The sequence below is a fragment of the Equus quagga genome, chromosome 1 (genome assembly GCF_021613505.1).
Source record: "Equus quagga isolate Etosha38 chromosome 1, UCLA_HA_Equagga_1.0, whole genome shotgun sequence".
In the NCBI taxonomy this organism is placed as follows: Eukaryota; Metazoa; Chordata; class Mammalia; order Perissodactyla; family Equidae; genus Equus; species Equus quagga.
This window is the reverse complement of record NC_060267.1, coordinates 93314304-93327916: the sequence shown is the minus strand read 5'-3', so window position 1 is coordinate 93327916 and position 13613 is coordinate 93314304. Positions and strand designations below refer to the sequence as shown.

At 57.2% G+C, this 13613-nt stretch overlaps 1 protein-coding gene across 3 annotated transcripts in view; it reads right to left on the bottom strand.

Moving 5' to 3' along the window:
- Positions 1 to 11254, bottom strand: part of ADAMTS13 (ADAM metallopeptidase with thrombospondin type 1 motif 13) — a 31601-nt gene extending 20347 nt beyond the window's left edge. For all 3 annotated transcript variants that reach the window (XM_046671157.1, XM_046671166.1, XM_046671169.1), the window contains exons 1-11: positions 11136 to 11254; positions 10681 to 10747; positions 9287 to 9567; positions 8238 to 8388; positions 6941 to 7080; positions 4642 to 4725; positions 4219 to 4343; positions 3952 to 4098; positions 2447 to 2587; positions 1908 to 2070; positions 1013 to 1117 (exon numbers count right to left, since the gene is read on the bottom strand). In XM_046671157.1, the coding sequence (XP_046527113.1) occupies positions 1013 to 1117; positions 1908 to 2070; positions 2447 to 2587; positions 3952 to 4098; positions 4219 to 4343; positions 4642 to 4725; positions 6941 to 7080; positions 8238 to 8388; positions 9287 to 9567; positions 10681 to 10747; positions 11136 to 11231 (1500 nt within the window). In that variant the 5' untranslated portion in view covers positions 11232 to 11254. The remainder of the gene's footprint in view (positions 1 to 1012; positions 1118 to 1907; positions 2071 to 2446; positions 2588 to 3951; positions 4099 to 4218; positions 4344 to 4641; positions 4726 to 6940; positions 7081 to 8237; positions 8389 to 9286; positions 9568 to 10680; positions 10748 to 11135) is intronic.
- Positions 11255 to 13613: the final 2359 nt, after the last annotated feature.

Sequence of the window (13613 nt, the reverse complement as noted above, 5' to 3'; positions counted from 1 at the left end):
ACACAAGCACCCCACACACCCAGGGTACCCACACCCACAGGCACCCCACACACACAGGGCACCTGCACACACATATGAATGCATGCATGCGCCCCCCCCATCCTGCTCGGGAAACCAGTGCTAAACAGAAGAGGGCAGACCACCAGCCTGTAGGACAGAGGAAGGGTCTGGCCACGCCTGGCAGAGGGGCAGGGAGGGGCGCTGAGGGCTGGAGGGAGCCGGGAAGACACGCGACTGTGCAGGCAAAGAGAAGGAGTGGGTAAGGGAGCTGGGCCACTCTGTCACTCAAAACCTCTGCCTTGGGGCCGGCTCCATGGCTGAGTGGTTAAGTTTGCGCGCTCCGCTGCGCAGCCCAGGGTTCGGATCCTGGGCGCGGACATGGCACCACTCGTCAGGCCATGTTGAGGCGGCGTCCCACATCCCACAACTAGAAGGATGTGCAACTAAGATATACAACTGTGTATGGGGGGGGGGGGCTTGGGGAGATAAAGCAGAAAAAAAAAATTTTGCAACAGTTGTTAGCCCAGGTGCCAAACTTTAAAAAAAAAAAAAAAAAACCTCTGCCTTCTCTGTGAGGCCGGTGACAACACAGTCCCTGTCTCTAGGCCTGGGGAGGAGGAAGTGAGACCCAGCACCCCGCCTGGGAGCAGGTGTTCGGCGAACGCTGCTCTCTCTAGAACAGCGTGGAGGCCAGGACTGGGCTCCCGATCCCCACCCGCCTCGGCAGAGTCCTGAGCAAGCCCCTGGATGGTTACTGTTATCCTGTGAACCTGGAAGAACTGCCCTGTCTCCGGGGCCTGTGAAGGGGCGGGGCGAGCCACTGGGTGCAGGTGAGGCCTCCTGATCAGGTGACCAAGGACAGCTCCAGGCCCTCTGCCCTGGCTGACTAATGTTTTCCTGCCTCCCGCCCCAGGAATGAAGGCTGCAGGCTGCAGGTGCCCCATACGAGCACGTGCGAGTGCACACACACACACATGCACACGCACACACACACACAAGCCCCTTCTCTGACCTTGTCCACGCCACACTCTGTCCCATCCAGGAGAGGAATGAGGAGGCGGCTGCAGCTGCTTTGGTCCAGGGGGTCTGTGTGGCAGGAGAGAGCCTGGCACATGTCCTAAGAAGGGAGATTGGCCGCCAACTTAGGGGCCACTAGGGCCTGTCGGGTCAGTGTCCAGCCTTAATTGTCCCTCCCAGACCACAGGACACACTGGCACAGCCACTATGCTGCTCTGTGGGCACTGGTGGCCAGGGAGGGTGGGCATGGCCAACTTCTCTATCGGGAACTGGGACAGTCACCAAGGCCCACAATCCTTTTAGGGACCCACAAAAATGTTTTAATTTCCTTTAAAATCAGAAGAAAAAACTATACTTTTAGGTCAAAAAAAGTTGTAATATGTAATATTATTTGTATTCATAACAATGCACACAAAACTGTTCATATTTTATAAAAATACTAAGACACAATTCTGAATATTTTGTGTGGTGGAAGGGGCCCATCAAAGTCCTGTGCAGCCCTGAGAGGAAGTCCATCTTTGGGGTGCCTGCTCCCCTCACCGCCCCCCCTCCCCTGCCAGCTCATACCTCCGCTGTGGGTTCAGCTTGGAGGTCACTGCATTGGGTTGGAAGCCCTTGGTAATTGCCTTTTAGGATCAATGTCCACAGGCTCCTGGGCCATGCCAGGGTTGGCTCTACAAAATTTGTGGGGCCCAGTCAAAATGAAAATGTGGGATCCATTCACATTTGTTCAAAAATTGAGAATTTTGAGAGGTGACTGAGAGTGGGTGCTCCCAGCGCACAGTGGGCCATGATCTGGGCAGGGGAATCAGTGGGCCTGGCAGAGGGAGCCCCAGGTACAGAGATGGGGTACAGCGATGTGCCATGTGCCCCACTGAGGGCAGACTCACGAGGTGCTCCCTGGTGAAGGTGCAGGCGACCGCTGTGGGGCCGAAGGTGACGCGGCACTGTTCGTCAGCGCCGTAGTAGAGGCCGGGGTGCCCCTCGGGAGGGTGCCCCGAGGACCGGGGCTGCAGCCCCGGTGGGTCCCACACGCAGCGGGCCCGTCCTGCGCTGCGACAAGGCCCCGGCTCAGGCCCCGGGGGAACACCGGGTGGGGGCGGAATGAAAGAGTGGGCGCAGGAGTTGAGCACGTTTGGAGGGGTGGGCTCGCATGGGCGGGGATGGGCGTTCTCAGCCGTTGCCCCAGACCAAGAGCCGACTCTGGGCTAACATGTGTCAAGCCCCGCCGGCGCGGAGTGGAGGTGGTGACTGAGCAGGTGGAGGGGTGATGGGGGGGGTGCAGACGGAGGAGGGGCTCCGGAGGGATGGGATGGAGGGGTGGGTCGGAGGACGGGAAGTAGGGGTGCGCGGGAGGTGGCGATGGGGACTTAGGGAGGGGCGGGCGGGGTGGAGACGGGCAGCGGGTGGGGCTGAGGGATGCGGCTACCTGAGCAGATGCAGCAGCTGCCTGCGACTGCAGGCGGACCACGCGAGGCCCCCGCGGGCGGGTGCGGCGCCGTCGGCCGCCATCACGTGGCCGCTGGGCCCGCAGTCGCTGCCGGGCGCGCCGTCGTGCTCCAGGCCGAAGCTGCGCGGAGGGGCAGGGGCGGCGCTGAGCGCGGCGGCCGGGGTCCCCCGCTCTGGGCCTGGCCGCCCTCGGGCCCCAGCGCATGGCGACCTTTCGGACCGGATCGCGCCCTGGCCCCGCCACCAGCTAACCCGCTGGGTGGAGAGAGTCGAATGGCCGCCCTGCCTCAGTTTCCCACCCGAGGGAACGTTGGGCAGGCCAGGTGGCTCCCGCCGCTTTTGGCTAATAAATATCAAGACTTTACAAATGTGCCGGCCAAGCTAATCCATGGTGTTATGGGGAGGATGGGGCTCGAGGGCCCTTTGGGGGGTCGCCGACCATCACTTTCTTGGTCTGGGGCCTGGCTCAATGTTTGAAGTCATCGACTGCATGTACAGGATGGTTAAATAAAAAGTCCGAGAAAACGTGCGGACCTTTGGCCATCGTTTTCAATGCCTTGTTTTTTTCCCTCCAAACAAAACAGAGGAATTGTGATGGGGGTGGCGCAGAGATCAAGTGGAGGCCCAGAGCCGGAGGAAAAATGGAGCTGGAGTGGGCAGATGTGGGGTAAGGAGCTCCAGCCTTGTCGGCGGAGCCTGGCCCCCAGCGGAGACAGGGGGCGGCGGTGAATTCCACCGCAGCGCTCAGAGCAAGGAGAAGGAGTGGGGGCTGCGGGCCAGGAAGACAGTCTCAGTTCTTACTTTAGGAGTCGCTGTACTATTTTAATTTTACAGCAGGTGGGTGTTACTTTCATAACTAAAAGAAACTCACCACTTTAGGTAAATGGTAATAGGAGCAAAGATTTGCCTACAGAATGTGTAACATTCATAACAGGAAAACTTTGGAAATAACCTAAATATCCAACAATAAGGGATTAATTAAATACATTATAGTGCATACAAAAAGTACATATATTGCAAAAGACCTGAGAGAAACGCTTGGGATATATTGTTACATAAAAAAGCAGGTAACAAACTAAAATACCGTATAATCCCAATTTTGCAAGTAAAAAATATGTGTGTGTGTCAAGAAAAGACTAAAATTAAATACAAAATGTGAACAGATGTTGTCTCTAAGTGGTGGGCTTGGGAGAATTTTTACAGCCTGCTTTTTCTTTACCTGAATTTCCTGCAAAACTTATTTTCTAATTGCTGAGTTTGTTTTGCTTGTTTTTTGGGGGTAAAAAAGTTCTTTTTAATTATTTGGTTAACAAGAAGTATCAGATTTCCTAGCCCTTGCCCCCCACCCTCCCTAGTGCATTGGGGTCACGGACACAGGTTCCTTCCAGACTCTCCCAGGGTCCACTGCCAGCTGTGACCTTCCCTCCTGGGGACCGAGGTCAGCTCCTTGGCCTGAGCTAGGGAACAGCTAGGGAGGCCACATACCTGTGCCCAATCTCATGGGCGATGGTGACCCCCAGGTCGAAGCCGGTATCCTCAGTGATGAGGCAGCTCCAAGAGGAGGAGCAGGCACCCCCCAGCTGGGTGACCCCCCGCACCTGCCGGTTGCCATCAGGCAACTCCAGGTCAAACCTCGGGAAGAGAGAACAGACACCCTGGAGGTGCTGAGGGGCCTACCCACTGCCATGACACCTTGCAGAGAGCAGGAGCAATTCCCAGGCAGCCTGGCACACCCTCAGGGAGCTTGGCTACCTGGTGATGTAGAGAACCAGGTCGGCATGCCTGGGATCCGTGTCGTCCTGGGGGTTGACCGTCCTGCTCCACTCACAGACGCTCCGCAGTGACGAGGTGATGTTGGCTGTGATATCTGGAGCATCCTGGAGGGAGGGGGCAGTAATAGAGCTGGTGTTTATGGGATCCACACCAAGCGGGGGTCTGACTACTGCTGGCATCTCAGACAGTCCTCCTAACAATCCTACTACTGTCCCATATTCCGGATGAGGAGACTGAGGCTCAGCAGTGCTGAGTGCCGGGGCAGAGCAGGGATCTGGGTTGGGGTCTGGCTGGCTGGAAGCCCTGCCATCACCCCCGCTGCTCTGTGGTCATCCGCAAGAAGAGGTTAAAGAGTACAGGAATAGGCTCTCCAGTACTCTGGGCTTCCAGCTCGGCGCCTACCTCGGGCCGCGTCAGGATGACCATCTTCACCAGGTGCACTCGGAACTGAGCCCCCAGGGATGGGTCCCTCAGCAGTTCTGACCCCTGTGGAAGGAGGGCAAGTGGGAGAAGTGACACATATGGGTGGGTGTGGCCAGCTTCCAGCAGCTTCTGACTTCCAGGGCCCGCCACAGGGGGGCCTGGAGAGGATGCTCCATCAGCGTGGAGGGGGGGCCCCCAAAATGCTAGTCCTTGGGCTGAGAGCCAGCCATAGAGAGAGCCAGATCTGCTTCTGGTCCTCCCACTGCTCATGGCTCAGGAAGGCCAACCACCACAAAGAAAAGAAACCCTGAAACATGTGGGTAATTGTCATTACTCTAGAAGATTCCATTCAAACATTGCTTCCTCGGACTGGATTCACCCTGTCCTTTCTCATCTCCATTGATCCGCCTGTAACACATTTCTCTCCACCTCTGCTTGTTTAATCGACCCACCTCCATGGGGAGGCACTAGGGGCTCCCCCTCCTCCATGAGCCCTTTCCTGTGCACCCCAGTGAGAAGGCCCCCCGCCAGGCTCCTGGCCCTCTCAGTACATCTGTCAAGATGCCCGTCATGGTAGACTTGTTCTGTGGTTGTTTGCACCAGTTTGTCCTCTAATGGGACATGGTGCCCGAGAGAGCAAACACAGCTTATCACTGCCCCCAGCTGACCCGTGTCTGATCCAGGCTCCGCCACTTCCTACCTGCACACTTAGGATCCTGTTCACTAAGCTCGGATTAGTTTGTTTCCTAAGTTAGTTTCCTCATTTGTAAAAGGGAGATAAAGCCTTCCGTGGCTGTTGGCAGACTTAGGAACAAGGCGGCTGTCCAGTGCTGACGATGGCCATTAACACAATCGACACCATCTGGGCCGGAGCCAGTCTTGCATCTCTCTGCCCCCTCACCATCCTCAGTCCTCGTAAAACAGATCAAATGACCAGAGGGAGCATGGCTAGATTACTGAATTTCGGCATATTAAAAATGAGGAGCCCCTCAAAGCTTGAAAACAATAGCTTTCAAGTAACTTAGAGGGAATATTTGTCACCTCTGGGCCTGCAGGCAGAACACCTAAGCAGGCTTGTTCTGGACCTGGACCAGGTCTGCAAGGGGCAGGACCACATGGGTATAGCCCTGGGACTCAGACTCCCTGTGGACTGGGAGGCCCAGAGAACCCCTGGGGACACGGAGGGGGCTCGAGACTGGTGGAACTTTTCCTTGTGTCCAAAATAGGTAGGGACCAAGTAGTTCCGAGTACCCCACATTCTAAGGGGGCTGCCCGCCCTCCAGAGCCAACTTAACAACGGTGGCAGTGCCAGCCCTGCCACAGCCAGCACCTCCTCAAGCCCCCTCCCCATCCCTGCAGGGGACCGGGGGGAGGGGGGAGGGCCTGGAGTTGTCAGTCATCACCTAAGACTAATTTCCTAAATGTTCATAAATTCCCTTCAAGTCAGAACTTTTTGAAAAATCGTCAGTGTCTGAATTGCACGAGTTTCTTCCTATCGCGTCTGACTTCGCTGCACTGTGGCTGGTGACGCTGAGCTCATGGCATCCATCCCCTGATGTTGTGCAGGCCTGCCTGGTAGCCTAGAGTTGCAGTCGTTCCTGTGTGTGTCTCATGAGTGAATTCTCCGGCAGTTGGGCACAGGGTTTCCTACAGCCCTTCAAATTAAATGTCTAGTGAGGTTGTTGAAACACCTGTTTCCTTGTCTTGGAGATATTGGTTAGCGTGGGTCCTGCTTCCTGCCCCATCTTTACCCCTGGAGGCAGAGTGGAGGGGAGACCTGCAGAGATGGGGCACCTGCAAGAAGGGCCATGGGAGAGGCCAGGGTGAGGCAGCCCCGCTGGGTGCCGGGCAGCGCTGGCTGAGGTTCCCATGGGTCGAATAGACATCAGGGCAGAGGCCAGGCTTGAGGGTCCCTTGGACGAAGGGACCCAAGTGGAAAGAGGCTTTGGGGCGCACTAGGGAGCGGAGAGGGGTTCCTGGTCCTCACCCATCTCCACTCCAGGTGAGGAAGTGGGAAGAGGAAGGAAAGAGCAGACCACGCTGCCCCCCTCCAGGGTCCCTGGGCTCCACACGTGGCCCGGCCTCAGGTTTACACCAACGCTCAACCCACCGAGTTCAAACACCAGATAAGGCAGCCCACTGACATCCCACCAGAGCCTCCTGAGGATGGGCGGGTCACGGTTCTCGAGGACAGTCGCTGCTCCAGTGGATCCATGAGTCCACTCCCTGCGGTCAGCGCCGTCCATCCCCAGAGTCCACTCCCCAGGCAAGCACTTACCATGTTGAGGTTGGTGAGCACGTAGCGCTCCGTGTCATCCTGGTGAGCCTGGTAGACGTCGGGGCCCACGGCCACCAGCAGCTCCAGGTGCAGGATGCTCCCAGCAGCCCGTCTCTGGAGGCGAGGGGAAGGAGGACGGCCTGGCAAGGGGGAGGCAGGGCTGAGAAGGAAGGTTCTAGAAAGCAGGTGAAATATGGCCTTGGACACCTGGTCAGTCGTCCCCACGACCCCCATGGCCCCACAGCCAGGCCTCTCCATCACCCTTGCTCCTGGGCTTGGAGACACAGTAGGGAGCCGCATCTCTGCCACTCATCAGCATGGGGTCGAGGGAGTCAGTGGGCCAGGCAGATCCTCATCTTCCTCATGGGGAGGGCCCGGTGACGGGCCTGCCTGGTAGCCCCCGTGGGCCCTGCTCTGCGCCCTCCTCTCAGAGCCCCTCCTGCCCTCCTGGAGCCAGCCTCTCGGCGCCCCAGGCATTGGCTCCCTCAGACGCCCAGGAGCTGATTTAGGAGCTTTTGGTCCTCCAGACTCCTCAGGAGTAAACGTGCTCAGAGGGTTGAGAGGTCCCAAGCTCTCACACGTCACTCTGCATTGTGACCTTTAGAACCAGTGCAGCTGGCCAGCTCACGGGAAAGGCTGCGGGTCTCGGAGGATGGCCTTCTCAAGTCAAGGAATTGCATCTTACCCCCCACAAGAGCCCGGGTCCTTTTAGTGACTGGGCATTTCAGGGCATGGGAAAGGGCCAGATGGCAGCAAGGGACCCAGGAGGGGGCTACTGTGTGACTTTTATGTATTCGGGTCACCCCAAAGCTCCAGGCGCCTGCTCTGCCTCCCAGATGCCCCTCCGGGCACATGCTGGAGAACGGGGTCACCCCCAAGATGGCAAGTAAAGCCCAAGACACCACCTGCTGGCACCCCCATAAGCCTGGAGTGGCCGCTCCCCTCCGCCCCCATCTTTGGGCCTCTGGATTCCCATCTGGAGGCTGGGAAATATCAGTCACCACTGCCCTGCTCGTCCCAGACTCCAATAGCACGTGCCTGTGAACATGATTTGTAAACTGTGAAGGGCTGTTCACAGGTGGGAGGTCTACCTGTCCACCTAGCAGACAGTTTGGGGGCATAGCTGGTGGTTACTTGTTCCCCTGTCCTATAAGCTGGGCACTCCCCTATATCCTAAAGAAGATGGCTTCATCAGAGTGGGGTATTTTGCACAGCCCCTGGGCATCAGGGAGAGCTGGTCCTTCCCCCATAGCTATCCTTGATGGCGGCCCCACCCTCCCTCTCCCAAGAGCTGTACCTTGGATGACCCCTGGGACCATGGGGGCCATAGGGGCGAGCCTGTGGATCAGGTGGGGCTGGGCACCGCCCCAGTGAGGCACCAGCTGCCGGTGCTGCCTCCTCACCGGCTGGACGTAAAGCCTGTCTGCACCCACCAGGATGTCGCCCTCCTGGGAAGAGAGAGCAGCCTGGCACACACAGCCCACTCCCCACTGCAGGAGAGGGCCTCTCTGGGGCATCACAGCACCGAATATGGACTTGCCCTGAGCCCTCTCCAAGGGCTCCTCCCCAAGTCCAGGGTCCATCTTTGTGGGACAGCGAGGGACCCGCACCCTTCTGGGGCTGCGCTCACTGCCCACCACCTGCTGCCAGCCCTCCACTGCCCACATTCCGATCCCCCCTCACACACACGGCCTTCGGTCCCCAGTCTGCAGCCCCTTGTGGGGTCCCACATGTACGAGAACGGAGAGGGTCTCCAGGGACTAGCTAGGCCTGAGCTAATGAAGAGCATTGCCAGTGACCAGATCGACCCTGAGTGGCATCTGTCCTGGCCCAGGCTGGGCCTCCCAACCCGGGAGCCAGGGGGCGGCAGCATGCGGCGTGTATAATGATGTCAATGGCTCTGGCTTGTTGAGCGATGCCTTGTGACAGACTTTGCATGGACAGGTGACACTAGTCCTCGTGATGGCCCAAGAGGCAGATGCTGTCTCCACCATTTCTCACTTGAAGACACTGAGACCTGGTCGAGCTATTGGCCCAAGGTCGTCTGTACTAAGTAGCAGAGCTGGAATCTGAACTCAGAAGTCGGGCTGCAAAGCCCTCGTTCTTTTCATTTCCCATCCTCCAGGTTTGTACCTGGCTCTGCCACCGGTCAGCTCGGTGGCCCTGGGAAACTCAGCTGGCTTTTCTGAGCTTCAGTGGAACACGGTCCCGGCGCATCTGATATTAGGCAAAGATGTAGCATCTGGCCACGTGGTAGGGGGTTGGGGGACATCTTCACACCACGGGGTCCCACCAGCCACACCCCAGGACAACCTCTTCCTGTTGGCAGCCCGAGCTCCCACTCACCAAGTGACCCGAGCAGTAGGTGGCCCTGGCCACTGTGCCGGGGGGCAGCAGGGCGCGGCCTCCCGTGAAGCAGTGGTGGGGTGGCCCCCTCAGCAGCTGGAAGGAGGCGTTCACCATGCGCTCGCTGATGAAGGAGGCAGCGAGGATGCCCAGCTCGGGCCCGAAGGAGAAGGTAAAGAGCTGTCCCAGGGCGCGCAGGGAGCAGCGAGGGTCCCTGCAGCGTGGACCCCTGAGCCCATCCTCGCAGACACAGGTGAGTGGGGCCACATCAAATCGGGGCACTGCAGGAGACAATAGGCTGCCTCACTCACCCCTGCTTGGCGTCCCCCGGCCTCCTGCCCAGGGAGGGGCCCAAAGCTGTCCCCTTTGGTGAGAGTTAGTAAGGAACCTGGGGGCCTGGGCTCCAGTCCAGCTCCTCTCAGCTCTCAGGGTGGTGGACAGCAAGTCCCCTCTCCAATCTTGGCCTTGCCTGGGGGTGGACCCGTGCTCAGCACACTAGCCTTGCCTTGGAACACGTTTCATGAGCAGTGTCATGAGCTCCAACAGGCAAAACAGGTACATGAGCAGCCTCTGTGGAAAGCAGGAGCCCAAGGCCATCACCGCCCTTCTCCAGCCATCTCCCTAGCCCCGAGGTAGCCCCAGAGGGCTTGGGGACCCCAGGCAGTGATCTAGCCCTCCAGGAAGGTTAGAGCTAGAGGGACCTGGGGTATGCGATATACAAGTTCTCAGCCCCCACACCCCACAGTCGGCCCCAGCTGGCCCTCCAGCATGGTCCCCTGGCCCCCTAGTACGGTACCCCTGGCCCCAAGCACAGCCCCAGGCATTGGTCGGTGTGCATCTGACCCAGACCACAGAGGATTTAGTCACAAGTGGGACATCCCTGAATTCTCTCCACCCTGACCACTAGCCCACCTTACCTCTGGTCCCCATTAGCCTTTTGATCAAAGCGACCAATGGCCCTAGTGAGAAAGGGGGCTGGCACCCCGGATGAGGCCACAAACACGGACCACGGGTGACAGGGGAAAAGGCTTTGCCTGGAGCTTGACCCAACGCCTATCTTGCTTCTCACAGAAGGGATAAATATTTACATCCATGGCCTGAAAATCAGTCGGCCCAAGGGAGGCCCAGGGGGCAGAAGGCCCAGCTAATTAGTAAGCATTCTCTTGAAATACGGAGCAGAATCCTGAGGTCAGAACCCCAGCTCTGTCCAGAACCCCCAGACCAGCTTTTATCGACTTGGCAGGAAGTAACAGAGTTAATTAACAGGGATGATGGCAGCAGCTCTAACTTCTCCCAGCAAAGCCACCAAAAGTCCCAGACCCCGGACGCAATGGTGAGATACCCCCGCAGGCTCTGAGAAAGTCCCCTTGCTAAGAAGGCTCCAGGACAAGTACCTTTTACAGTAGTGTCAGGACCAAAGTAAGAAGTCACTTCCTCTGGTTTCAAAGCCTGGAGAAATTGCTGCAAGACGCAAGGACAAGTGAGGAGACACGAGGAAGGGGGAGAAGGGAGCTGGGAGAGGAGCGAGGAGCAGGGGGGAGCTGCAGACAGAGCAGGAGAGGGAGAGAAAGGACGGAGGATGGAGAGGCAGAGAGGAGCCACTCACACCACACGGGTTAGACCGCGTCTGCGCCTCACAAAGGAGCGGACGGTTCGGGGAAGCCAATTCGTCCTTCAGTGAGCACCCTTCATCCCCTGAACCCCAGCTCAGACTCCCCGGCCCACTGCAAACCCCACAGCCCAAAGAACACCCCTACTCTGCCCAAAGGCTCTTTGGCACCCTCTCTCTTCACAGGGAACCCACCTTCAGCACCCAGAAGAGCTCAGATTCCCACCCCAGGTCCCCCACCTGCTGGAAATCAGAGAGTCCCCAGCAGCCCAGGAGAAGGAAGGCAGAAGTGAGGATTCCCTGCACGCATCTTCCCCAGAGCTGAAGTTCGCTCATCCTCAGGGAAGCCAGAGAGCTGTGGTGACTGGAAATCTAGTCCTTGCGGAATGTGACAGACCCCGCTGGCTGAGCAGGCGGGAGGATCAGGCTGTGTTTACTCTTGATAGCTTCCTCCCAGAGCAGGGCCATGGGGGTGGGTGGCCTGCAGTCTCCTCCTGCTGCAACCTGGGTCTTGCACTGGGTTGGTCCTTGGTTCAGAGCACCCCCACCGGATCCTGCACCCTGCGATGGGGCTGGGCCGGGCAGCCCCGTCTGGAGGAGGGAGCCCCAGATCAGGGATCTGGAGCTGCAGATTCATGCAGAATGCTGTGACCGCGTGGGCTGGCTCTCCCCTGACCAGGGAGAGGCTGTACCAAAGGCACCACCGTTCAGGCCTCGGACAACCTGCTGTCCTCCACTGACATCCCTGTTTTCCATAATCAGTCCCCACTCTCCTGTCCTCATTCCCCTCCCCACCCAGCGCAGACTCCAGACCCTGGTATCCTCACTCCCTGGTGCATGCTCCTCTGCCTCATTCCCTCCCACTCAGCTAGCGCTGTTCTGTGCCTGCACCTGAGGGACAGTCACAGAGCCAGGTTGGTGGCACCACACTGCACTCAGCATCACAGACCACCTGGCAGTCCACTCCACTTCCTGGAAGGGCCTCAGTCACACTCTCCAAAGCACTATTTTCCACTCCCTCACAGCTCCAGGACGCCTCCCCCCAACTCAGCTGATGGCTGGCAGGGGGATGGCCGTTGGTTCCCCACCAGCCCCCTTCACATCCTCTGTCATCAGGGAGGACACACCTATCCATCCATTCTGGGCCAATCCATTTTCCCAGCCCAGGCGTCAGAGCTGCATTGATTCTGAGGTCTCGGCCATCCTGCGATTCCCCCTTTTTCCTTCACAGGCATTCCACCCAGTGAAGGGTGTGCTCTCCTAACTCCATCTCTGTGACTGCTTCCTGGAGACCCAGACCGACACACTGCCCTCATCCCAGCCATGTCATCGCTGGCCTGGGCAACTGTAATCAGCCCTAACTGTCTCCCTCTTTCTCTTTCACTCCCCTCCCCATCCCATTTCTCACACAGAGGGGCAATGCTCTTTAAAAAACTCTAGTCAGACTCCATCACTCCTCAGCTTTAAAATAATCGATGGCTCCCCTTTGCCCTTAGAATAAAATGTCCAAACTCCTTCCCACAGCCTCCAAGGCTCTGTAATGTGTATCTGGCCCCTGCCCATCCCTCTGCCTGCCTCTCAGACCCTCTCCCCTTTGCTCACAGAGCTTTAGCCACACCAGCCTTCTCTCCATTCCTCAAATACATCAAATACTTTGCTGTTCCCTCTGAGCCTCGGTCTTCACATTCAAGTTTCAGCTCAAGTGTCTCCTCCTCCAAGAGGCCTTCCCTCATGACCCTGTCTAAGGGCCCCTCCCAGGCAGGGTTGCCACACTTAGAAAATAAAAATCAGATGAGGCCAGCCCCGTGGCCAAGTGGTTAAGATCAGGAGTTCTGCTTCGGTGCCCCAGGGTTTTGCCGGTTTGGATCCTGAGTGCAGACATGGCCCCGCTCATCAAGCCATGCTGAGGTGGCGTCCCACACAGCACAACCAGCGGCACTCACAGCTAGAATACACAACTATGTAGTGGGGGTCTTTGGGGAGAAGAAGAAGAAAAGAAAAGATTGGCAACAGCTGTTTTCTCAGGTTCCAATCTTTAAAGAAAAAAGAAAAAATCAGGACATCCAGTCAAATTTGAATTTCAGATAAATAACAATTTTTTTTAGAATAAATATGCCCCAAATATTACAACTATTGCACAGGACATATTTATTTATACTAAAAATTATTCCTTAGCTGAAATTCCTATTTCTCTGGGCGTCCTGCATTTTGTTTGGTCACCTTACCTCTGGTCAGTCTCCACCACCACATCCCATCTTTTCATCCTCGTGGCAGTTATTGCCACCACAATTGTCTTGTTGGTGTATTATCTGTCTTTCCCCAAAGCCCCGGCTACCCCTACTCCCCCCAGAGACTCAGACGGAAGCTTTAGGGAAGTGGAGGCCTCCTCTGTGCTGTTTATTGAGGTATTGTCGGGGCCGGGCGTGGTATGCTAGCAATTTATTATTATTGTTGTGTCCACCGAAAGAAAGAGTCTAGGTGACATTAGCGGAGGAGCTTATCAATAATTGGTGTGAGGAGTTCGAACCTGGGGAAACCATTCCACAGAGCCCTCTGATGGGGCTGCTCGAGGGGTGTGGGATTAGGTGCAGCCTACGGCTCTTTCACAAACAGTGCACCTGCAGGGAAGAGGAACAGAAAACAAACTTACAACCAGATTTCATATAAGTCGAAAAAAGGGGGTAGAGCCTATTTGGGCTTCTCTCTAGATTTACATCG